We start from the raw sequence: 26,292 nt of genomic DNA on the forward strand, positions 1-26,292 counted from the left end.
CTGCTTAGCAATACTAAAAGCTATGAGGGGATAATTACTCCTTCTCCATTATCCATATGGTTTCCTTCTTTAATTTTCTGGAATTCTGTACTTCAAAAAGTACTATCCTGTTGTCATACTCATAACTGGGAATGGATTCCTATTCAAATGACTTCATAAAATTGATATTTCTCAAAATAGGTGTGTTAGGATGATTTTAAAGTGTATTATTTAAGAGTATGTATGAATGCATGTATGCATATAAATGTACTGTATGTATATGTGTGTATGTAGGGGAGCATGCATGTGTAGGTCAGAAGACCAACAATGAACATTATTTCTCTCTTTTCATTATGTGGTATAGGGATCTTCAGGATTGGCAGCTAGCACCCTTATACACTCAGGCATCTTGCTAGCTCTGTAGAATGGCTCTAAGGGGAAATGCTGATTTCTTAAAAGGACTCTAGAACTAGAACCTCTCTTTCATATATATATATAAATTCTTAGGGATTTATATACATACATTTCCTCACACAATTAAAGCAACCTTTAAAAAATAGGTCAACCTTCGTGAACTTTTTTCACCATCTCACCTTGGTAGTTTAATCTTTTGTTATTTTCACCTGGATAGTTCTTCACGTTGGGTTTTTGTTCCTGAAGGAATACAGTTTTAAACCTATGTCTACACTTTACTACTAGAACTCTACACTCAGTGGAGTCTTAGCAGCATTTCTTCAGTTACAAAAGAAATGTGTAGGGTGCGGTGTAAAAATATCTGTGTGCCACATGCACACAGTACCCAAGGAGGTCAGGAGATGATGTCGAATCCCCTGGAACTGGAGCTGTAAACAGTTGTTTTTGTGGTTATTTGTCACATAGGTGATTGGAATTAAATTATGATCTCTGCAGGAGTCACAGGTGTTCTTAACCACTGGGCCATTTCTCTAGCCCATTAATAGCACTTCTGGACTGACATTTTAAAATAGGAAGTGTGCCTGGTATAACGTTAAGGTTTAAGACAAACTTTGAATGGGAGTAACTTAATGAAACTGGCAACATTTGGTGGGCAAAATTATTAATATCCAAGTCTACTTACTGTACAAGAGAAGCCCCTTGTCTGTTTTCAGTTCTAACACATGCCTTTCACATTAATGCTGTGCACTCTGGCCTTGGGTTGACCAGAGACTGCCTGAGCTACACATTGACTTCTTAAGGATTACAGAAATGAGGGGGAGAACATGTGAGAAAAAACATGAAGATCTGGGCCTCCTGGAGGAAGCTTCCTGAATTTAATCTTACTTAGACCTAGCCGGAATATGTGTTCAGGACATCCTCTGAGGTCTGAATATCTTGACCCACCAAGCTAATGAATGTGTTGAAATCTAAGCTCTAGCTTAGTGAGATTCCATGGTGAGGCCTCTGGGTGTGGTAATGTGATGGAGGTGGACCCTTCATGAACTTAATCTGTGTCCTCATTAGAGAAGCCAAGAGAACCCAGTTATCATTTCCACCAAGGGAGGACACAGAATACACCATACGTGAGGTAAAGAAGAAGGTCTTCCCATATGCATAACCTACTGTAACCTTGGTCTTGAACTGTCTTTCCAGCCTTTGGAAGAACTGTGAACAACAAGTTCATGTTGTTTACAAATTATCCAATGTAAAGCATTTTGTGGTAATAACATGAATGAATAGAAAATATAAGTGAAACTAAATTTATTTGTCTATTAATAAAGGGCATTAATAGTAGAGGAAGTTATAGGCAGAGATTGAAAAGTTATTAGGGGACTCTATCATTTGCTGTGGGACAGTGGACTAAGAACCTTGCTGTATAAATACACAGCACGTGCACGCGCGCATGCACACACACACACACACACACACACACACACACACACATTGTGTGCAAACCAGTATACTAATACCTCTTGGAAAATTATGCATTTGATTATACTAGCATACAATAGAAAGTAATCACTTAATTTTCCTATTTATTCTAATTTCATAACCAGAAAACAAATTAAATAACAATTTTGTCTTCCCGTCTGGATCTTTTATTAGGAAACCACCCAGATGGAAATGTATCTATTCATGAATCAAATCTCTCATGCAGCTCTCCTAAAGCGGTTAAATAATGCTGTTAGTTATAAAACAAAACACTGTACGGCAGTGAAGGAGAATGAGCGAGAACTACTTTCAGTACATGGATAAATCTTAACGAATTTAAAGATAATGACAAATTATAGCAGGATGCATAGAGGATTTAGGGTAATTGTTATTTTCATAAAATTACAAATATGTGAAATAATATATTATTTCTTTACATAGTCCTGTGTAGGAAGCATCAAACTGAAAAGTACATCAAAAAACTGAAAACAGACGGAAAGGTTGTGGTAATGCAGACACATCCCGGAGATCTCAAATATATGATCAACAGAAGCATCTTAGAGGTTGTTATATTTTGATACATAGTAATACAGATATTATTATATTTTGAATATGTTAATTGCCTTTCATAAGCCAAACCAACATGTTTTCCAATGATAAGCATGATTCACTAGTCCCTTGATTAGAGTTAATTTATCCTTTCAGATTCTGTTTCAGCAAAACTGTGACCAGCTTGTGGAGTGTGGCTTTCAGTCTGCTCTATGTTCATTACCTGGTGTTTCTTCTATGTAGTCCCCTAAAAGCCACGGTTATATGGAAAAATTTCACTGGAGGGAGCAAGAAAACTGCCTAAACTTGAGAATACAAAGAACAGCTAATAATAAAATATTATTATGGGATTTAAAGAGTAAATATACCTTTTGAGCTAAAAGTCCCAGTAACTTATCAAACATAGTTGCCTTCAAGCTAATTAGAGACAGGTGAGAAAATACTCTGTTACACTGGGCTGTAGGCAAGTCTGTGGGTCATTTTCTTGATTAATGATTGATGTGGTAGGGTGCAGCCTACTGTGCGTGATGCCACTCATTGGCAAATGGTCCTGGGCTGTATAAGAAAGTAAGCAAAGTAATGTACAAGGAGTAATACACTAGGCAGTGTCTTCCATGGCCTCTGCTTCAGTTCCTATCCACAGGTTCCTACCTTGAGCTCCTACCCTGATTTTCCTTACATGGACTAAAAACTTAATCTGAAATAACCCTTTTTCTCCCTACATTGTTTTGGTCAATGTTTTCTCACCATATTAGAAAGCAAACTAGGAAAGATCTGTATCATTTATGGATTGCTCAGTACTGGAACTTGTCTAATTATTTTTCATGCACCTGCCACCTCTAATTGTCATCATTTCCTGGTAGTATGTGTGAAGTTTGCTAATAACATCATTTTTCTATCACCACAGTAAAACCCTAAGTCCACAGTCCTTGCCCTTGTCAATAGAAAATTTATTTTGCATACTGAAGAATTAACTGTGTAATTAGTGTATCCAATCCAATAGAACTCAATTTATATACTTACCATTGAGAGTGCTTCTATCAATCAAGTTAGTATCAACCGGCCAATAACCTCCATCTCCATGACGACCTGTGTGTATCAGCACATTAGAATGTTAGTGGACATATCTCAGGGAACTACAAACAAAACAAAATGAAATAGCAAAGAAAAATTCTAAGTCTACATACAATGAATGATCCAAATTATTTGGGCCAATTCAATACATGTTATTTTTGCAATGGGTAAGAAAAATCTGTCATTCTTATACTAATGAAATTCAGTTCTCTGGGATGAAACCTCCTTGTTTTCTTTCTTTTTTTCCCCTCTCAATATTTTTAATATAGTACCAAGAAACAAATACAAAAGGCCCAAGAGTGCCATACTAACTTGCTTTCTCCTGAAGACTTCAGGATAAAGATGACTTGGATCCTGGCTCCTAGGTCTAGCCAGCGTTTGTTATCTTCTACCTATCACATATTTGTAGCCAGTTCCCATTGCTGTCTTACCGAGCCAAGACTGGTTTCATTTTAAATGTGGCTTGGAATACTTCCTACTACGTGCCAAGTAAGTTGCCTGAGAATAAATACTAGATAGAGAACAAAGAATATGATCAAGAGCCCCCACCTACCTAGTCTACATATTAGTTGCTAACACACAGAAAAAGAAGGCTCCTTCACTATAGTAATGGGAGCTCTGCCTCCCATAGGTGTGAAACAGATGCGAACATTGTGTTTAAAATAATAGAGTCACAAATTAATAAAAATAAAAACTTATATGATAATGAAAAGTTAACTAATGATACTGTATTACAGAAGACCCTTTATTCTATCCATAAATATGGGGAACTATAATTATTTGATTAGCTTTGATCTTTAGAATATCTGGGTGGACCACTTATAGAAAAATATTAGAGACTTGACTCTATAGAAACATGTTCCAGCATATAGCATTTGTTTCTGAAATAATTCTACTTAGTATAATGACTAAGGCGTTGGCCACTGTAACAGGTGATTTTGTTAGGGTCCATTGATAGGTAACATGTTCCTTTATCTTTTTGACTTGTGACATTCCTTTGCGTACCTGACTTTTTTTTCACTGATGCTCTCTAAGGATTTCATTGTTTTATTTGCAAAAGTGTAGTGGAGAAGCAACTTACTATTTTGTTCACTGACTCTGAGCAGAATTTTAAAAATTCTTTGGATATTAGTTCTCAGTTGAAGTCACCATGGGCACCAGGCTTCCAATAAGCAATGAAAGAAATTAATTCAAGAATATAATTCAAGTACAGTGAATCATGCTTTTCACAAAAATTGGCATATGTAAACACCACTGGGCTTTGACTGTGAGTGTGGAAGGAAATAGAAATTAGGGGGATATTTCTATTTGTATGTAGTAGGGAAGCTGGGGGTTCACTTGTAAAAAACAATTTAAGTGAGAAAACACTGTGGACATTTTGGTGGGCTAACTACATCAGTGGACAGTCTTAACCTTTCTCCAGATACTCAACTTATGTAATAAACACATCTGAAGTTTCAAAGAACACAGGAGAAGCTTTGCCTATAGCACACTGTGGGATCAGTGTTGGAAGAAATGAAGTGAAACTGAAGTTCTGTATGAATATTAATAATATTTTTTTGCAGCAACTGAAAGTGCTAGATTGCAAAGCAGTCAGCCAAAAGACATGCTAACAACCTAATCACTTAGGCCAGTAACAGCAATAAATGACTCCTGTAGGGAGTAATGCTATATTGGCTGGAAATTAGGTAGATAGCCTGGGGAGGATTTTCCTTTTTCTCCAGCCTCCTGACAAATGTCTTTTTAATGAAGTTTCTAACTCTCTTTGCTAGTTTGTGGGAGGATGTAAAAACAAGTGCACAAGCACATTCATATATTACTCAGACAGGAAGCCATATGGGTCTGCAACCACTTGGATTTACCAGGCTATCAAATACATTGAGAATACAGTAAGTAGAAAATACCTCTGGTATCCTGTAGGCCAGAATGCTGGACTAGATAAAGGCATTGTGTAAGTACTCAAAATAGCATGAGCTTAAAACATGGACACTTTATACCCAAAATTAAGTGTGTTGATATGGTTAGCTTTTTGTTGTTTTTCACTAGATTGATATAACAAAATAAAATTAAGTAACTCTTAATGGACTCATCAGAAAGTCTCTTTTAGGAAACGTGATATAATCAAGGAGGAAGATTGGATTTATGGTAATTTAGGTATCATGTAGTAGTTCATCCGGAAAAGCACAAAACTCATTTCCAGGATATTGATGAACCTAAGATACCTTGATCTAAAGACAATGGAATTGAGCTTTAATTTTGTGCTAAGTTTCCTCTCTCTGAATGATGCTTTTATGCTCACAGGAGGCTTTCCTGAACAGCAAGTAACAAATAACTACTACTACTAGTAATTGCAATGGCAACAAAATATGCCTCCACCACTGTTAGGCAAGTTCCAGGAAGCTAACAAACAAGAAGACACTAGAGAGCTTAAGGAAATGATAGTAATGATGCTGTTGCCAGGCAGGACAATACATGTTTGAGGAAGTACTTCTCTAGAATGATCTGTTCAGTTAACTTGGTGGATTTCATAAGCATTGATTCACAGAAATAGAGGCGAAGTAAGAATTTGGAGGATCATTTGCATGGAAGTCAGTCAAGGTAAATATTCCAACTACTGCCTTATCCCAAAGGTCTCAGCTTCATTAAAGGAGAATTAAATGGTAATAATTTATTCAACATTTATTGAATGCTTACTACACAAAGGGCATATTCTTAGATTCTCAGGGAAGGGGGGGTATAAAAAGATGCATTAGCATTCTGTTCTGTGATAGCAGCTAGCATTGGTTAATTATGTCTAAAGCTTAAATAATCCTATTCATAGTTAATAATAACCAGCTATTGGTGGTTTGTAATTCACTCTGGGTTTAATGGTTTGAGCATGACTTAATTCATCCATTTCTATACAACACTGACAGATTTTCCTAAAATTTTTTTTTTCATTTATCTAGTATCATTATAAGGAATACCTGAAAATTTGTGGTGTTGTAATGTTATCGCATTAAAATTTTAATGATTAAAATTTATGAATCCTCAAATTCTTTTTACATAATATGCTAAATCTACAAAATTTAAAGTTTGTGAGGATCCCAGAGTAAATTTAAAAGTAAGCTCAGGTCTGTGACCTCCCTGTCATTTGCTCCCCGGATTGAAGATGAGAAGGGCAGAAGTCTTATGGCTGCCTTTGGGGAGTATGCAAATTAGCTTCTGCTTTATGCTCATCCCAGTGGCACAGGTGATGAGCTCTCACTACTGGATAAGAGACTCCTGTCAATTAAGATGCTTTTCAATGCATTACTAAATACTGTGCATTCTACTTTATTGTATTTTTACAGTTTTTTCCTTGTGATTTTGTTCTCAGAGTCCACTTAAAATATTGCTTCTATACTTTTATTGTGGTATAGTATGTGTATGTGCATATGTGCATATGCATGTGTCTTTTTCAATGTGTGTAAAATGAACTTATATTAATGTTTATTTTGTGTCCTCACTTGCAGCACAGATGGATACTATTTCCCAAGATAAATAATTTTCCAGCACCTAGAAAAGATGAATTATGTTGGAGTTTTGGTGCTAGGATCTACTTTTTTCTGTGGACATTTATAATTTCAGGAAGGGGAGTGGGACATTAATGTGCAGAGGCCATTTAGGAAGTTGGATGTGGTAACTGTAATCTCATCTTTAATCCATCTTCTCTGAATGGGGATTCAGAGGGTCCACACTATCAATCCCCAGAGAAATACATATGGGCCATAATCTAAATCAAATGGGCAGATTGGTCATCGAACAAATACTTGGTGCACAACCTCCCAAGGATGCAGAGCACGGAGTTATCTTCCTGATCTTAGAATTGGTTTTCTGAGAATAATTCCAGGGGTAATGACGAAAATTGCATCGACTTTCTGTCTTGTACACCAATGGATAAAGAAGATCCATTAATGCCACCTGAATACAATTTTGCTGTCCAGCCCACAGATCACATTGAGATATATTTAAAACAGATGATTTGTCAGCAGCAAGATATGTGTGTAAGAGATCAATTCATCATGCAGTTGATAATACTGCTGACTTTGGGCAAAGATATCAGGACATCAAAACCCAGGAAACAGAGCAATAACGAACAGCCAAGAGTTTTCAAATACATATTAATAGAAAGTAGCTGCTCACTTGTTCCTAAGGTCCAATGCACCATGTTTAAATAAACAAAAAAGCAATCACCGGGCGAAGGAAAACATTAGTGCTTCAGATGCAACAGCAGCTAGAACTCTCACCTCATGTGAAATTTAGTGCTGAGTAAACGCGCAGTCTTTTCCCTTCTTCAAAACCTTTGGTTAAATTTGCCCCCTGCAGAGATTCCGAGAGCAATAATTTGCCAAGTAGGTGGGGGTTGGGGAATGACTGAGTTGCCTGGAGTGAGAAAAGCATTGTGTGCATCCCTCTCTGTGCATTTTAATAATGAAAGTTTAGCTTTATTTTTCTATTCTCATTCTTGTCTGTACACCATTTACTGTGAATAGGATTGACACTTGCTAAGAAGAAAATAAATTTATAAGAATCCTTAGAAATCAAACTAGAAATTAAGATTAGAATTTCATGTATAAATGAGACAAGTACTGTGAGCAGATGGCTGTGGAAAAGAACGTGCTGTGAGAATGAAAGGAAGGACTAATTGTGGTATCTGCTAGCCATGGCATCCTGTACATAGGGAATTTATACGGATGATTCTTTTATCCTAAATGCTTGCTCTTGGTGGACATCTTAATTTAATTCTGAGTATTGACATCCTCAGGCAAATGCGTAGTTTGACCAATTCATGGGGGGGGATGGTTCCCTGAGGAACTGCCTAAGGTAGGATAACACACACACACACACACACACACACACACACACACACACACACACACACAAATAATGCATTTTTTTTCTATGACCAGTAAATAAAATCAGCACTGTCAGACTTTTCTGGACTACTAAATATGGAGATGAGAGATGCCAGTCAACAAAACAATTTAATGTGAACATCTTACTTCACTAATCAAATATGTAAATGGAAATATATAATTTATATGCTATAGTACAATATATAATATAAATATTCATGTACTTATTTCTAAACATTCTATCAATTCTGAGCCTCGCATTCCTGACATTGAACTAAAGAAAATGAGCAATAATTAAAAAGGGACCGAAGAGTTCAAACAAAAAAATAATATCTTGAATCCCAACTAAGCAGTTGACTTTCTCCTTCAAGATACCAAGGAAAGAAAACCTCACAATTCTGAATTTTATGACCCATTATGAAAATTTGCTACCTGACCCTGATGGTCTATATTACAATCAGCCTTATTTTTAAAGCCCAGTACTTTACTAGTTGTTGTAATTATTATTAACATAAATTTAGATGTAGAACTGATTAACAATTCAGTTATTAATAGAACAGAAGCCAACTATCTGTTCATGGGGTGGAGGTTGGTGGTACTTTCTGAAGTTGTTTATTTCCACTGGTCTCTCCTTATTTCTTTTTGTCTCTAGCACATCTGACACAATGGCTATCAAGAAGAATCTCAGAAATCACTTTTAGATTCAGCCCTGTCCTTTACAAAACTCTAAAGCATCATTCTTTTTTTCAATATATAAGGGTTTTCTTGGATGACAAAGCCTTCCTAGCAGCTCATTTACCAGACCCTGATACCATGGACGATGAGGCACAGCCTTATGTAGTTCATAAATAGAAACTGCTCTCAAAGTCCACAGAATGATTCTCCCCAGAGTGCTATACAAGATTATCCCAAACTTGGGGTTGCAAAGTGCTTGTGTTTAGATGAAGCCATAAGTCATACAGAGAAAGGAGAGAAGATACAGGGTACATTCTTCTCCAAGGGAAAGCTGCTGAATGAAGACATTAAACTATACACATCCTGCTGGTGGATATAAATAATGAGACTGTTGAAATTCCCCCTCCAAAACACACACACACACACACACACACACACACACACACACACACACACACATCTACTCATGCTGTATCCATACATTCAATAGGAAAGTTTTGTTCTGTTGTTTAGCAGTTTCCTTTGATATTTAACCATTCCGCACTATAGGTAAGCTCCTCAAGACAAAAAGGAAATTAATAAAAACAGTACTAGAAGTCTCTGAAAGTGACTGATTTCATTAGGCTCATCCTTCTTCAAGAGAACCGATAAAACAGAAGACTTTTGAGACTCCCTCTAAGACAAGCTAAGATTGATACAAACTCAGCTGCCTGCAGGAAGCAGGGACTGGAGACAGAAGAAACAAGGATCTTCTGGAAGAGGATCAGATCTACCAAGTCACCCAAAAAAGACAATCTACAACCTATTGAGCTGCCTGCAGGCTGTGTTCTCCTTTGCCAGCTTTTGTGAGTTGTCATCCATTCTGGAGTGGTCTGCTGTGGGGATAGTCTTTCTGTACACTGTGAACATGTGTTGCTTTCATTGGTTGATAAATAAAGTTGTTTTGGCCTATAACCAGGCAGAATAAGTCTGGCCAGGAAAGCCAATCAAAGATATAGGGAGCAGAAGGGTGGAGTCATGGTAGAGGCTGGCCAGCCATTCAGCTGCTGAGGAAAGCAAGACATGTAGAAAATGTGGTAAGAAGCCACGAACCATGTGGCAAAGCATAGATAACAGGTATGGGTTAATTTAAATGTTAGAGCTAGCTAGTAATAAGCCTGAGCCATCAGCCAAACATTTATAATTAATATAAGCCTCAGAATGATTATTTAAAAGCAGCTGTGGAACAGGGCAGGACAGAGAAACTCCATTTATATATGGCTCTCCAACATGCTGCCCATACATCCATATAAAGCCTGAGAAAGTCTAAAAACAAAAGGTTCTAGAACACATAAATGGAGCCCCAAATAGTTTCCTTGTTGTGTCTCTCATGTGGGCCTTCACACAGAGATGCCCTGGTGTGCATGCTTGAGCTACATCATAGCAGATTCCTTCTGCAGTACACAGGGGCATCTCCAGGACACATAGCACACTGCATAGTGGTTTTAGCTTTTGTTCATACAGACAAAAAGAGTTAAGAAACACAGCAAAAACATTCAGACAAAAAGACCTCTAAATGGGTCGTGGTGTATTTAAAAGACATGCTTAGAAACCTTTAATCCCAGCACTCAGGAGGCAGAGGCAGGTGGATCTTTGTGAGTTTGAGGCCAGCCTGGTCTACCGAGCAAGATCCAGGACAGGCTCCGACACTGCACAGAGAAACCCTGTCTCGAAAAAACCAAAAAAAAAAAAAAAAAAAAAAAAAGAAAGAAAAAAAGACATGCTTAGAGAAAAGAGAAAAAATATACATACAGCCTTAAATTAAAAGCATAGATTTTTAAAATAATAAGATAAAGTCTTTAGAAAGGGGAGGAAAGTAATATAAAGAAAATGAACCATGTGAGGATGGAAAACATACAGAGTCTGGATTATGTATGTTGTGTTTTCTTTGGATTTTTTGACTGTTAAGCTAACTGCTGAGAGACATTTGATTGTGGGGACTGCTAAGTTAAGCTAACCTATATATTTTAAAAATACCTTGACTTCAAAATTTGAGTCTGAGGCCTGTATGGCCTTGAGAGGTTCTTCTGCTTTTGTTTCCACAGAAGGTGAGAGTCTACGGATTCTTTCTTGGGTAGAGGAGATCAGGTTTAATTGAGGAAGAGCCACTGAAAATCCTGACTACAGACATGGGAAAATAAACCTAAAGTAATTACAAGACATGTGATGTCTCTTTTACCTGCTCAAACCCAAAAGAAAAAAAAATATATTTGGCTGGTTTGAGTACAATACACAGTTTATACTTATATCAATTCAGATATATTTGTTACCTTTAAAAGTTTATATATTTCAGAACAAGGAAAACAAATACCAATAAAAACAGATAAACAGATGGCCCAGATGATCCAACCTTCCAATACCTCTGTTATAATTTCCTTTGAGTTTTGTATCCAGAAAGCTGCAAGGCTGCTGGCTGAAATGGACCAGCCGTACAAAACATCCAAGTCAGGACTTGCCCGAACTCTAAATTTTCTCAGGGTCCCCATAAGTTTACAAGTGCCCCCAATCGACAGGGAGTGGTGTAGAGAACTATGTCCAAATTTTCAAAATATTGTTTACAAATGTTTGTTTTCATTTAAGGGGATAGGCTATAAAATGTTAACAGTCATACTCAATTTCTTTCTAAAGATGAAAGGAGGATATGATACAGAAATGACAGGGAATAGGGCAGATTATTATGGGAAAACGGTAGATTATTGAATCTACTTTAATTGAAAAAACAACTGTTAATCTCAAAATATTTGCAGTGGTATGGATTTTAGTTTATTGATACAAATTTAAAGTAAATTTTGTTAAACTATATGTATTTGTCTACTCTTGTTTAAGGCATTATGTTTATGTAGCTCATTTAAAATGCAATATCTAATTAAAAACACAGACTAATACTCAACTATAATAGTCAAACTTATAGCCATATTAATTAGGTTTTCTAGGTATATATAGATATATTTTAATTAGGTAAGTAATCTTCAAACACTTCAAAGACCGATTGAATGAGACATTTAAAATGTTTTAAGTACTTAGACTTTTTTCAACAGTGAGACACATTTATGCCTGGCAGCACCAATTACTTCAAAGAGAATCAATGGCATCGAGGAAACTCCTTATGGAGTTTGCTTTCAATGTAGCAAGGCTAGCCATTTGGTCAAAAAACTTCTCTTGCTTGTATTGCTTGACAGTATGATGTATAAACTGGACATAGAGGACCCACAGGAAAGTAATGGCTAAATTTTGCCAAAACAAGGCAGGATTCAGGTTCCTGCTCCACACAAGAAACTGCAGACACTCTGTAGGACACAGAGGAAATCAGCTAATGAACTTTGTCAATATAGGTGAAACAGTCCTTCAAATTTCCTGCTTCAGTAAAGAGTCTACCAGATACATTGGGGCGATATAGGCTAAAGATGGAAGCCCCAATGTTACAGAAGAACTTTGAGTGACTGTCCAGGTAGCAAAATGTCTGTCATTTCTAGAATTTTGGAAGTTGCTTGCAATATACTTCTTGTTTACTCAGGTAATATTATATCCTTGTGGGATCTTTCATGGAGTTGATGACCAGATAGTTATAATTATAGTTTTCCTTAGTTATAATAAAAGGTAAATTAGAGATGAAATTTTAGAATCACAAAGATAAGATAGATGATAAGAATATGTTCTTTAATTTTTGTCAAATACAAATAGACTAGATATTGTAACTGTAATTCTTGCTTGATAACTGTTTTGTTACATGTAATTTTACTATGTTAAAATGAAAGCCTTCCTTTTTGATTAGACAGAAATGAGAAAATGCTGTGTGGTGGTCTTTCTGTATGCTGTATGTTGCTCTCATTGGTTGATAAATAACATTGTTTTGGCCTTTAACCAAGCAGAATAAGGCTGGGCAGGAAAGCCAAATGGAGATACAGGGGGAAGAAGGGCAGAGTCACAGCAGCCACCTGTCAGCCACCAAGTAAGCAAGACATGTAGGAAATGAAGCCATGAACCATGTGGCACACCATAGATAAGAAATATGGGTTAATTTAAATGTAAGCGCTAACTAGAAATTAGCCTGCGCTATTGGTCTCTGATATAATATAAGCCTCTGAGTGGTTATTTGGGAATTGGCAAATTCCTTATAGTAGGCTTCAGTGATGCAGCTGCCTTTGAGCCATTCATGCTCCTATAAGTCCCTTCCCCAAACATATTCCTGTGAGTAACCCCAAAACTCATTGCTTCTCTAAGTTGAACCTTGATGATATCTCTACTTTGGTCTGTCATCCTTTTCTGGGGTAAGTAGGTGCACATGTTGCATGTCACCAGGAAAATTATGTCACACAATATAATTGGAGTCTGAAGATACTAAAGAACCAAAGATGAGTTGGGAATGAATAAGGACATGGTCCTGACTGTGGCTAGCAAGGCATCCAACTAAGGCTGAGCAGCCTGAGGGGGAATATTCACAGAGGAAATTCCCATACAAAAATCTACTGATAGAAGCATTAGAGACATAAAATGGCTATTGTAGGGGAGTATACGTTATTGCAAAGGGAAAAGTTTAATTGAGCGATTTTAACCCCTTGATCACTTTCAAAAGTTAAAGTAAAACTTAATTTGTAAGTAAGGAATCATAATGGGACAATGGAATTATTAGCAATTTAGGCCTAGAAAATTTATGGGAGGTTTTTCAGTGGACACAGACTGAGAGAAAGGTCAGTTAGTTGAATTCTGAAAGATATAGAAAAAATTTTTATATAGTCTATCTAAAAGTTTCCTTAGAGTTTATCTTGGGAGAGACAGAGACCCACTTAGGGAATTTTGCACACGTCCTATCTTTTTGAGAAAGATTATGCTAATTAACTATGAAGAGATTTGAAGAAGCTGTTTCAATAAGTAGGGTGAGAATAATGTTAGCTACGGGTCTGTAAAACAGACCATTTTATATATGACTAGATTAAGGTTTAGAAAGATTTACTCAGGATCACATTCTTAAGTAGCCAAGTCTGCTTAACTATGGAGATGGTTTTTCCACAATGAATTGATAAGTACAAGAACAAATGAGGATAGGGGAGAAATGCGCTAGATCATACCCAAGAGTTAATCATGGCATGATTGTATGAGCATTTAGGAATCTGTGATATGACACACATCACCTGTATTCTCAATAGGACATACAAAACAAGGTAAGCTTTGGAAGGAAAAACAAATAGTTTTTTTGACCATACTTAGCACTGGAGAAAGTAATGATGTCACTTTAGAAAGGGCATAACAGAACCTAGCATGGTGGTCCACATCTGTGATCCCAGTATAGGAGAGGGAGAGCTTGCTTTGGTTACTCTGTGTCTCAGGTTAAAAAAACAAAGTCAATCAAACAACAAAAACAAACAAACAAAAAAACCAACAATAACTATTATGCATTCGATGTTATTTTCAGATATAGCTTGACAAATTCCCCAGTGTTGTAAGGATGGAAAAACACAAGATACTTGGGAGCTTGGAAAAAAACTAAAAAGTTAATGAGAGTAGATGTCACAAAAATAAGAAATGTGTTCTTGTCATCTTTGACAGAATTTCACCTTGGCTATGTGAGTACTGGATATATATTTGATAAAAGATATGTGTGTGTGTATCTGCAGGGGACTTAAGAATGTAGTTCTCATGGCAGCTAGAAGAGGAAGCTGGATCCTTCATGGCTGGAATTTTAAGTGGTTTTAAGGTGACTGCCAACATGGGTGATTGAATCCAAACTCAGGTTCTTTGATAGCATAGCAAGTGTTCTTAACTGCTGAACTGTGTCTACAGCCACAGTGTATTAATTCTTTCTATATTTTAGATATTCTTCAGGCTCGTATAGACAGTAGATATTTTTTCCATCTGTTTGTAGTCTGCCTCTTACCCAGCTCATAACTTTTTTGAATGCAGAAAAATTAATTTTATGCAATCACAGTTGTTAATTTGTGGTCTTATTTCCTGAATTATTCGGTATCTTTAAGTGTTTTCTCCTTGTTGTCTTTATCAGTTCCATGGTTTCAGGATGTACACTAAAGTCTTTGATCCATTTGGACTTGTTTTGGAACAGGACAGTGGTTGGGAGATAACTTCTTTTCAACCTCTGGATGGCAGGTTTTCCACTAGCATTTCTTGAGCAGACTGTCTCTTCTCCACTTATATATGGGGGGGATTGCCTACTATTAAACTGTATTTTATCCTAGAGTGTATTTTGATAATGTTTTTCTCCTCTCCTAATTTCTTCTGGGTCATACCCAAATCCCTACCCACCTACCTATATATTATTTTCTCTCTATTTTTCTTTATAAACAAAATAAAAAAGAATAGAATAAAATGCACAAAAACAAAAACAAACCAATAATAGCATGGATGTAAAACATGACTTCAGAAGAGGACAAAATAGACTATGAAAATGTAAGGACATGACTAACATTGAAGTAACCTCCCTACACTAGGTCATCTTTTCCTTGTCTTGTCCGCATACCCTCAAGGAAGAAAAGCTCAGCATGACCAGCCAAAGGTAAATGTGGTTCATATAGCTGTGGGTGCATGTCAGCATGCTGATTGTTGGTGGCTAATGTAATGAGTTTTTGATGCAGTGAAAATAAGGAACACTCTATAACTACTACATTAGAGTAGAGACAAATTGAAAAGGCCTTTTTACAAGTTCATCTTCCTACCATAATACACGGATTTGCTTATGGTTCCTTGGTTACACCCTAAACCCATCTTATAGTTATTATAGCTTGCCCATCTTCTAGATTCCTGATCACCCCTTCCCAAGATCTCCTGAAATAGATCTCTTCTCATCACTTTCCATTAAAGTTCTATTTATGCATTAGAGTCCAGCCTAGGTTTTAAGAAATCCTTTTCTTTACTCTAACCCACTATGATTTCCAATCTGAAATTCTGAAATATCCATTTTAGTAATAACATCTTGTTTTTCCCTTAGAGTTTCCACATTGTCGTAGCAGTTTCTATAATGCAAATATTCTGTAATGCAGATTGCTTGAAAATTGATCCAAACAACTGTTTTTTTTCTCAAGTGTCCCAATTTCTAGTCTCATGCAAGATTCACTACTATGAATAAATACATTGTCAGAAGTGAGTTCAGTTCTTCTAACAATGTTTTTCCACAGTTTAAATCATTCACTGGTACCCATTAGTTTTGATTATTTTCTATTCAGCAAAATGCTAGAGTTATTACAAAATGCTAGAGTTATTACAAAATGCTAGAGTTATTTAAGTCTATAATTTTTTCTGCTAATGACAAACAAGAAAGGACAGAGATCAAAGAAAAAAGGGCTTAGAATCTTTCAAAGGTGACTATGATTTATTTTCCTTTCTTTCTTTCTTTTTCTTTCAGTTTTTTGAGACAGGGTTTATATGTGTAATTTTGGTGCCTGTCCTGGATTTCGCTCTGCAGACCAGACTGGCCTTGAACTCACAGAGATCCACCTGGCTCTGTCTCCCGTGTGCTGGGATTAAAGGCGTGTGCCACCACTGCCAGGCTTGTTTTCTTATTTTTACATTTACCAATTGTTTTTGTAGGTTATTGTTAAATTTGTTTTTAGATACAAATATACCCTTACATTTTATTCATCTTCTTCCTGAGACCAGTAGCATATAGACCATCCTCCACCAATAGGTTCTCTGATCTACACTTTTTAATTGGACAGGAAAGCTTTTGTTTTCTAGATGACTCCACTTTCCTGGACACTTGTGTCATTATTTAACTCAAAATACATTTATTTAATAACTATAATATTTGTTACAAGGAAAATGGCATAAATGACAATGAGAGTCTAACCAATATCCTACATAGGAAGAATTTATAATCTGACCACTAAGCTAGGAATAATAACAGTAAATTATTAGAAATGGGAACACAGTGACACACAAGTTGGGTATTGTGGAAACCAACAAGAAGAAAAGACAAGAAAGGTAATGAAAGATATTGAAATACATAGAATGTGGAAGGTGAGATCTGAAGGAAGAGGGATTTGGATTTACTATTTTGATAAAGGGAGAAAATATTGCTCAGGTTGAGAGATTGGAACCAGTTATAGCAAATGCCTGGTGGCTATTTGGTTTATCACTCATCTTTAGTGTATATGGAGGAATATTCTTGCTGTTAGGTTAGAAAATACAACTTTTGCTCTGATGGCTAGCATTCTAGTGCCAAACAACAGTCTGCAACCATTCTATAAACGTGTGTCCATATACCCACAGATCAGTATAGTTTCTGCCCCTCCTGATGGAAACTTCTTTAAAAATAGACAAGAGACTACTATATAATAACAACAACTACAGCCATTCAAAGTGTAGAAATTTGGAGCCAAGTCCTAGCAGATACCTCTACAAAACACTCCTACACCTAAGATCACACAACACTGCTAAGGAGGGGGTGAAGATCGTAAAAGCCAAGGAAAAGTGAGTTTGCTGTGAAATTGTGCCTCTTAACACCACCAGAAGCAACAACCTTAAAGTCACACAAACATGACTTCCCAAAAATGAGTTGAACAAGAATTACACCAATGGACATTACAAGCTGGATGAGAAATAGCCCACAAGGTTTCCACCCTTCATAAGGAACTAGGAATGAGGAAAGTTGGGTGTGGGAGGGGTGGTCTTCCCCAGAGAAGGGCATGTAAAGTCAACTGATTGTTCAGTGCCTTCAAGTCAGTCCTGAAAACACACATACAGGTAACACATAGACTGAAAAAGTTGTATTTAGGAATGTGTATGTATATTCATATAAACATTTGTGTGCAGTAACAATCAATGGAAAAAGAGGCTATGAATTTGAAGGTGGGTGTGGGGGGAGGGTTTATGGGAGGATTTTGAGGGAAGAAAGGGAAGGGAGAAATGTAATTATATTTTTAAAATGAATACATAAATAAATGAGTTTATTACTTGTGGGGAAAACAAACAAACAATACTGAAGACACAAAATGCAGAACTGATAGAAGCAGGCAAAGCCAGAGCCAGGAAGAGGTCCCTCAAGAAGAACGAAGGGGGGTGGTATGCAGAGTGAGTAGACAATTTCTTCATAAAGAAAAATGAAAACAAGCATAAGGAAGAACAAAGGGGGTTAGCAGTGAGGTAGCTATAACCTGTGCCTGAAATATTGTTTAAGATCCTCGAAACCAAAAAGTGTGCCTTGCACTCCAAGAAGTTTAAAAATCTACTACATGGATTAAGTAAACCCCTCTGGGCAGTGACAATGTTTGTTTCTTTCTTTCCAAGTTACCTATTAAAACATAAAGGGTCCTGGGAGGCTGACTGAGGCAGCTTCTTGTTGGCTCACTGGGAACAGGACAGGCACTTAACACTCTATTAGAAGCATATTCCTCATTTTCCACCTCTACTTTCCCCACTACTCATAATTTAGAGAATTGCCAAATTTTGAACCAGAGGAAAAACACAGGTGACAATAGCATTTTTCAAGTGGGCACAACAAGTGGCTGAATAACAAACTGGATTGAAGCTATTCACGATAGTAGAGGAGAAAGTGGCTTTAATTTTCAATTAAACTGCTCTCATCAGAAGGTGCAAAAGGTTTCGGTTTTTCAAACAGAACCCTGGCTGTGGCAATCTGAACCCTACAATGACTGTATTCCATCAGCTAATTTCAAAGCTTGACTACACTGCCTTGAGGACCCTACTTCCTTGGAATTTGAAACCATTATGTTTCTGCTCATACAGAAGTTTAAAATGGCCAAGGTGCAAAACGGCAGGTGTAGTGTCAAGAACTTTGTCGGAACACTCTTTTTGAGGAAAAGGAAGTCTTTCAAGTGAGAGGAACTTATGGTGATGCCACTAGGCTTAATGTTTGTGCTAACAAAGTTAGATTCAATGAACTGAATATATTTCCAAAATGTATACAGCAGTGTTGAGCAAAGATTCCTAGGTAACATGGGTATGTATTTATATCTAACTACATACACCCTTTGAACATTTGGGAAAAATTTAGATCCTCTTTATCTGATTTTATCTGACTATAAATTTGCCATGAGAATTAAATTGTCTAGCACAAGTGAAGAACATAGACAGTGGCTGATGCACAGTGGCAAAGTTATTCATATTTTTTGATATGCAAAGTTGCTATTCCCAAGGATTTTACGATTCTAATTCCAGTATAAATATCTGGGAATCTTGAAGGTAATTTGCACCACACTCAACATTTTATAGGTGAAGATGCTGAGAGAAGTTAGTTTTCAACCCCACAGTAACACAGCAGGTCCCAGTGCTAGGGCTGTGCTGAGATTTAAGGGATTTGATTCCATTCCAACATTCTCAGAGCACACAGTAAGTGACTACTGTCTGGCAAACCCAGAGACTTACCAGTAATTGTTAAGTTTCTGAGGGGATTCATCTTTCTTTCCTTAAAGTGGAACTCAGTTCATATGGTCATCCTTTATCTGAATCTGCAAACTAGCTTACAAATCTTCACTTCTCTATACTGAGTGACTCAGACCAACCCCCTCCCAGGCATGGAGAATAAGAGACACTTGAAAGTCCTGGAGTGAACACTTTCTTTGTAGCTTTGTAGTCCATCTAGATAATTCCTACACTCTACAAATTGCTCTGATATTGCACCCACTCTACCATCACACTGGGTAGGCATGACATACACGTGAAATCATAATCAGACCAATTTTCATAAATAGTCATCTCTGTTTGGAGCATGCATTTTCGGCCACATAGAATCACTATTGAAAATGGGCAGTACAACCCTTAAATGTATTCACAAGAAGCTCTAAGGTTTTACTACTATTTCACAAAAACCAAAATTCCCATGTTTATAGCAGCAATGTCTGTAAATTGTGGAGTCAGAGAGAAATATTTGACTTCCACCATTGTCAATGATGATTGGGACAATACACTTATTTTTTTGGTCTATAAACTAGAAAGACAATTAATGAAGGAATGAAAGAAATTTATGTTTGAATGTGAGTACAAGGCTGTGTGAGTACAAGACTTTGTGAGTACTTATCATGACACACATACACACACAGACACACACAGACACAGACACAGACACACACACACACACACACACACACACACACACACACACACTCACACACACATGCAGTATGGCTCCTGTCTATCCTCTGCAAACACTTAACATGGTCGGTCTGTGTGAGTACCTCCCTTTCTTTCTCCAAGAAACTTAATCACTAAAACCCCACAATTACTTTCAAACATAAATAAGCTTCAGATTATTTATTGCTCAAATGATGATATTAATGGTATTTTATTTTAGTACAAAGTCTAGTACTCACATTCAAATAGAAATTTCTTTCATATACTAATGTTGTAGTACAGATTGAAACTACATTCAGGTATACTTGGAAACAAGGCTAAGTAAAGCCATAAGTAGAGAGAATTGATCTAATAGTACCTATGTCATTTTAAGAGGAGACCTCAGGAACTCTCTTGGGCTAAGCAAAGACGTGAGGAAAACAATTAACGAGCAAGGAAGACAGCCCTCACCAGGACTCAGCTGTTCTGGACCTTCATCTGGAGCTTCTATCTCAACACTAAAGTACATACATTTTGATTGTTTATGGTACTGGTAGTCCAAGAAAATTTAGGTAGTAGAATTAGCATAATTCCCATGTTTCTATCCTCATAGACTCAAATTTGTGGGAAACCATGAACAAGATTATTCCAGATGGACAGTCATTTGTTTTGTTCTTAATACTTACTGATATGAAAAAAGACAGTCCATATTAGAAAAATACCAGCACAAAAATCTGTAAATGCTGTAAATTTACAGATTGACATGTTTATGGGTCCTGCATGTGAACATGAAGAAAGTACATACTGAATGGATTTGGGTTTGGTAACAGAGCTTCTAGAACATAGTTTTTGTGGATTTGTTTCTATAGGCAAATTATTCAGAGTCTCTAAGCTTCAGATCATTTATTATTCAAATGGAGATAATAATAGTATCAGTTTCCGTTGAGTTACGAGTTAAATGAATCAATCATCAGTGTTTCACTGGGTGCAATTAAGCATTACACACATCACAAAGAAATGCTCTATGGTTCTCCTCTATCTTCTGCACAAACTTCACAGGGGTTGTGTGAATACCTCCTATGAAACTTAAATCACTAAAACCTCAGAATTATTTTCACACAAATTGGCCACTTGGACATGAAAATTCCTGGAAATAACTAGGAAATGAAATGAATGAGGAGTACAAGAAAAGCACAAAGAAGATCAAGAATGGAGAGAAGAAAAGATAGGTTACAATCAACTGACATGCAAGGGTTGTGAATTATATGTTGCTTATCATTCTACTACTTAGAAGAAAGCAATTCCCCTGCTCCCAACTCATCCCAACTCATTCTTACTTTGAGTTTTTTTTTTTTTTTTTTATTTATGTTCTTCATAGCAGATGTTTGTTAAGTTCCAAGAACAAGTAACTGTGACAAGAAGCTGCCAAGGTACTTTTAACAACAATCAAGGCTTTTCTTATGTTTTCTCTTACAAATCAATTTCTTGTTTCTTTATTTAGGATTTAGGATTCACTTGCCAGGGAAGCTCTGATTTAAAGTGCCAAACTTTCTTTGAGTGGATTTCTTTTTATTAATTCTTTGATAATTCCATTTTTATTTTATCTTATTTACCTCCTGCTTCTCTCCCTAATTCTTTCAGACCTGCGTTCACTGGTCCACCCCACCAATTTTCAATCTTTTCCCTTTTAAATAGCCTGCCAATTAGAATTTGTGTTTAGAAGGGTGTTTCTCACATGCTCAGTTATCAACATAAGCGAATGATGTTTATAACAAGCTTTTGGTGTCTAACAGATTTTATGTGAGCATCTGAAGATATCACACCACTAACTTAGCAGGTACCAGACCTCCCCTTTAATGAGTGATTTGAATAAATACGACATAAAACATTGAGCTTTTCAACTTGACCAACCATCCACCTGCTGTGTTTGAAAAGGCCCCAAGTAGCATATATGGAAGAATCATTCTAAGTAATATTTAATGGCATATAAACACTTGATTAAGTATATCTATGGACTCACCTGAGACAATAATGCTTGGGGTCCCTTTTCTTCTAGAAACTGACCCTATTTCACTGAATTTGTGAGAATCAGAGTCAGACTTATAGATAGAGGCAATATGATCAGAAAGGCAGGGGAATAATTTATTTATTTAAATAACAAAATGTGTGTCAGCTAGTTTAACACACATGAAGCAAAGGATGAGGTCTGTATCTCAGTGGATAGGCATGTCATTTGTAGATATGAGGTCCTAGGATCAAACTCAAGCACCATACATAAAAGAAAAATAATGTAGTAATATTAAGTCAAAAGCTAACTAAAATCTAATTACAAAACAATACAATTTAGAGTCTAAGAAAAGTGGGAGATTCAATGCTTTATCATGAAATGGCTAGTGTAAAAGCTAATTGAATAACTCAATAATTTTCTGCTACTCGTGTTATTTCACACACACACACACACACACACACACACACACACACACACACAGTTCCAACATCATTACAAATTAAGAGCTTGTAGTCTATGGGTGTTCCAAATTTTCTGCAGAGAAGAACATTATGTGAGACCATTTTAATTATCTTATGACTGAAATAATTAGATAGCTTCTAAATAATTGTTCTGGGTTTATATTTTGTCAGTTCTAGTACTTCATTTACTTAGGGAAATAATGGTAAGTGATATTACTCATGAATGATATTATTAAAGGTGTTCATCTCTGGTAAGTATGGCTCTTATCAAAATCTTTCCCCAGTGGAAGCAATTAGGAGCAGCCACATGCATTCATGGAAATCTTGACTTTGGGTAGATATTTCTAGAGTGTCACTTCTGTAATGCCGGGCACATTGTATTCAATAGAAATGGTCCACAATGATCCAGAAAAACAAAACAACAAAAAATGAAGGTTGCATTCTTAGGCAAAAACACTAATCAGGATGGGTGTCATCTACCACTAGTAAGAGCAGCACACAGATAATCAATATCTGTTAAAAAGTGCTGCCATCAAGAAGAACATTTTCATTTAATCTCACAACTTGTTGCTTGGGAGGCTCAAAGTGAGCTGGTTATGCTGATTGTCCATTTACATGTACAAAGACAAAGACAAATTACTGTTGGCCCAGGAAGCACAAATACATACAACAGGGATACAAAGAGTTTCAGGGACTACAAAACTATCCCTGAAAAGAAGGTATCCATCCTGCCCCCATGAAACTCATCAACTCTCCATTTCTTAGAATTCTTTTAAATGTCTTTGGTGTAAAGATAATGGAATACTAATTCATCAATCAGTCTACAAATTATGTTAATAGGAAATGCTTCTCTACTTTTGAACTGAAGGATAATTTGTATTTATCCTCATTTTTTTTTTCATTGTGTGAAACCATTCCTGGTTTGAAATCAGTTTTAAGTAGTGAGGGGAAATGAGAAGAACCTGGGCTTCCAAATGAACAGCAATAATGCCCTAAAAAAGTTAACTCAACTTGGTTTTTATTTATTAAAGGAATTCCATTGCAGAGGAGAAGCACACTTGATTTATGTAGCATAGCAGAACTTTAATCCACAGCTCAGAAAAGGGTGCAAGAGCAGCTTGAAAATTATGCCGAGCTTAATTATACTTAATGTGAATTATTCAGAAGTGCAGACAGAGACTAAAAATTTATTTCATACAAAGAAGCTTGACATTTTAATTGGTCCTTCAGAATAGAGACAAAACAATTTCCTCTCAAGAAAATTTACATCTTCCCTATCAGACCCACAGCCCCAGCCAAGCAGAACTTCATTAACAAGATTAATCACGCCAGTGTCTGCTCTATCAGGGTGATGGCCCAGGTGAAAGAAGGAATACAAAGGCGTGATTGACACTTTCGATAGATACAACTGCTTTAAAGATGCAAAAAACAATATACTGTTACACTGTACCTTGGTCATTAGCCATTTTGTCAGGGTGTTCCACTGTGGAGAGAAAAATAAATTGTTATTACAGTGTGTAGTTTCTTATGATAAAGTTGGCTTATCAAGTCCAAAATTTTGTCATTATTTCATTTGGATAATGAGCCAGAGGCAGCAAACCCCTAAAAATAATGTTTTTGCTAAATAAATATTTTCTAAAATCTAGTTGCCATGTTTTTCTAAGCATAAATTCATTTTGTAATTTTAATTAAAATAGGATTGATAGTAAAATAAGTGGAAAGAACTACCAAATCATATATTTTTAAGTAAGCTATAGGAGGTACTTATTTTATAATATATTTTTAAAACAAAATAAAGGATGTAGAGTCTAAGTCTTAGGCAATTCTTTTTTTGTTTATTTTGTTTGTTTGTTTTGTTTTGTTTGTTTTTCGAGACAGGGTTTGTCTGTGTAGCTTTGCGCCTTTCCTGGAACTCATTTGGTAGACCAGGCTGGCCTCGAACTCACAGAGATCCACCTGGCTCTACCTCCTGAGTGCTGGGATTAAATGTGTGCACCACCACCTCCCGGCAGGCAATTCTTAATGAACCAGGCAAGGCAGTGGGACATATTCAGTGGGATAACCACCATCAGGGAGAACCTCTGTCATTGGATTAACCATGATGACTTAATCTCACACCAGGTGAAGCTGACTTATGATTTATTCACAACTGCAAAAGAGTTATGATTAATTAATGGTCCCAAATTCCTTTTTAAATGTAATGATATCTCTAGACTTCTGAAATTCTGGCTTCTTTGTTTGCCTTAAACAGATGAAATTAAACACTAAATCAATACTATATCAGTTCTTTACAAAAGCAATCTTAAGGAATTTTTGGTCACTCTCCACTTTCGCAAATCTCCATCAATTATAACTATTTTATGTGTACATTAACTTGAGTTTTGTGTCTTTTGGGCATATTTAACTAAATTGTACTCAAAAGTTGACTTGCTTCTTGTGTATGTTTCATTGAAACTTAGAGAGCCAGATATTATGCAGTAATATACCATGAGGCATCCATTTGTGTTGTGTACCACCCTTGTTGCAAGTCAATTACTGTTGTTTGAAAAAAATAACAACCTAAAGTGAATATAGAGAGTTGACAGACAGCTGGGGTTTTTTGACAGGCCATTGCATTAAATACAGTCTGCACAGTGAACAAGATTTTTGTTTCGCTTTGTTTTTGTTTTGTTTTGTTTTTGAGACAAAGTCTCTCTGCAGACCTAGCTGTCCTGGAACTTACAATATAGGCCATGCTGGCCTCGAATTTGCTAATATCCTCTTCTCTCTGCCTCCTGAGTGCTGAGATTAAAGTCTTGTACCACCTTACCCAGGTGAGACTGAGCAGGATTTTTAACAAACATCTGTAGCCTATTAAAAATTATGCTGAGTTCTCAGAATCAGTATGTATGTCAGGCTTCTAGCAATAAGGTTGCAGAATAATTCAGGGACACAAGTAGTCATAGAATCTGGGAAGTGTACAAATTTGGGAATCAACACAGTACACATTCATAAAGCTGTCCTAATCAGCATTTTATGTCTATTGTAGAGATGTGTTTAATGAGAGTATGTGGAATAATGTCAAAAAGGAACAAAAGAAAGAAAAAGAGAAGAACACCAAGTTCATTTTTCTCCATACTTCCTTTGTTCCTTCAAACTGTTAATTGTATTGCGTTCATTGTCTGAAGTCCAAGATATTTTTAGTAAGTGATGAATAAATATACTGTCTTCAGATTTGGTTTTCTGTTAGTAAAGTAACATTGGACATATTGTGGAAAAAAAATTCAAGTTATAAAAATTGGTTACTGGCTGGGTGTGGTGGCATACACCTTTCGTCTCAGCACTTAAGGGGTAGAGGCAGGCAGCTCTCTGGGATATCAATGCCAACCTGGCCTTCATATCAACTTTCAGTCCAGCAAAGTCTACATAGTGAGACTTTGTCTCAAAAAAATTATTGAACATTATCTTCTAACAGAGACCAAATGGATTTTAACAGTTACTTTTTATCAAAGTCTTGTCATTTGTGATTTGAATTTGTTCATGTCATGTGACCAAAATCACCATGTGTTTTGTGACAATACAATTTGAATTCTAAGCCACTTTCCCATCTTCTGACACATAGCTTTCAGTGAATTTTATTTCTGGACTGGGTAGAGTCATATTTTAAAACACCAATTAAGGATGCCAGGAGAATAGATCATGGTCTACTGAGAATTGATCACTGAACCCTCTGCTCCTTTGGGTGTAG

General features: G+C 36.4%; 1 protein-coding gene across 2 annotated transcripts in view; it reads right to left on the bottom strand.

Annotated features, from left to right (window-relative positions):
• The window catches only part of Dcc (DCC netrin 1 receptor), a 1,150,309-nt gene that overhangs the window by 82,547 nt on the left and 1,041,470 nt on the right, over positions 1–26,292 (bottom strand). For both annotated transcript variants that reach the window (XM_036204806.1, XM_036204805.1), the window contains exons 21-22: positions 24,016–24,048; positions 3,439–3,504 (exon numbers count right to left, since the gene is read on the bottom strand). In XM_036204806.1, coding sequence (XP_036060699.1) covers positions 3,439–3,504; positions 24,016–24,048 — 99 coding nt within the window. The remainder of the gene's footprint in view (positions 1–3,438; positions 3,505–24,015; positions 24,049–26,292) is intronic.

This window comes from Onychomys torridus, chromosome 13 (genome assembly GCF_903995425.1).
Source record: "Onychomys torridus chromosome 13, mOncTor1.1, whole genome shotgun sequence".
In the NCBI taxonomy this organism is placed as follows: domain Eukaryota; kingdom Metazoa; phylum Chordata; class Mammalia; order Rodentia; family Cricetidae; genus Onychomys; species Onychomys torridus.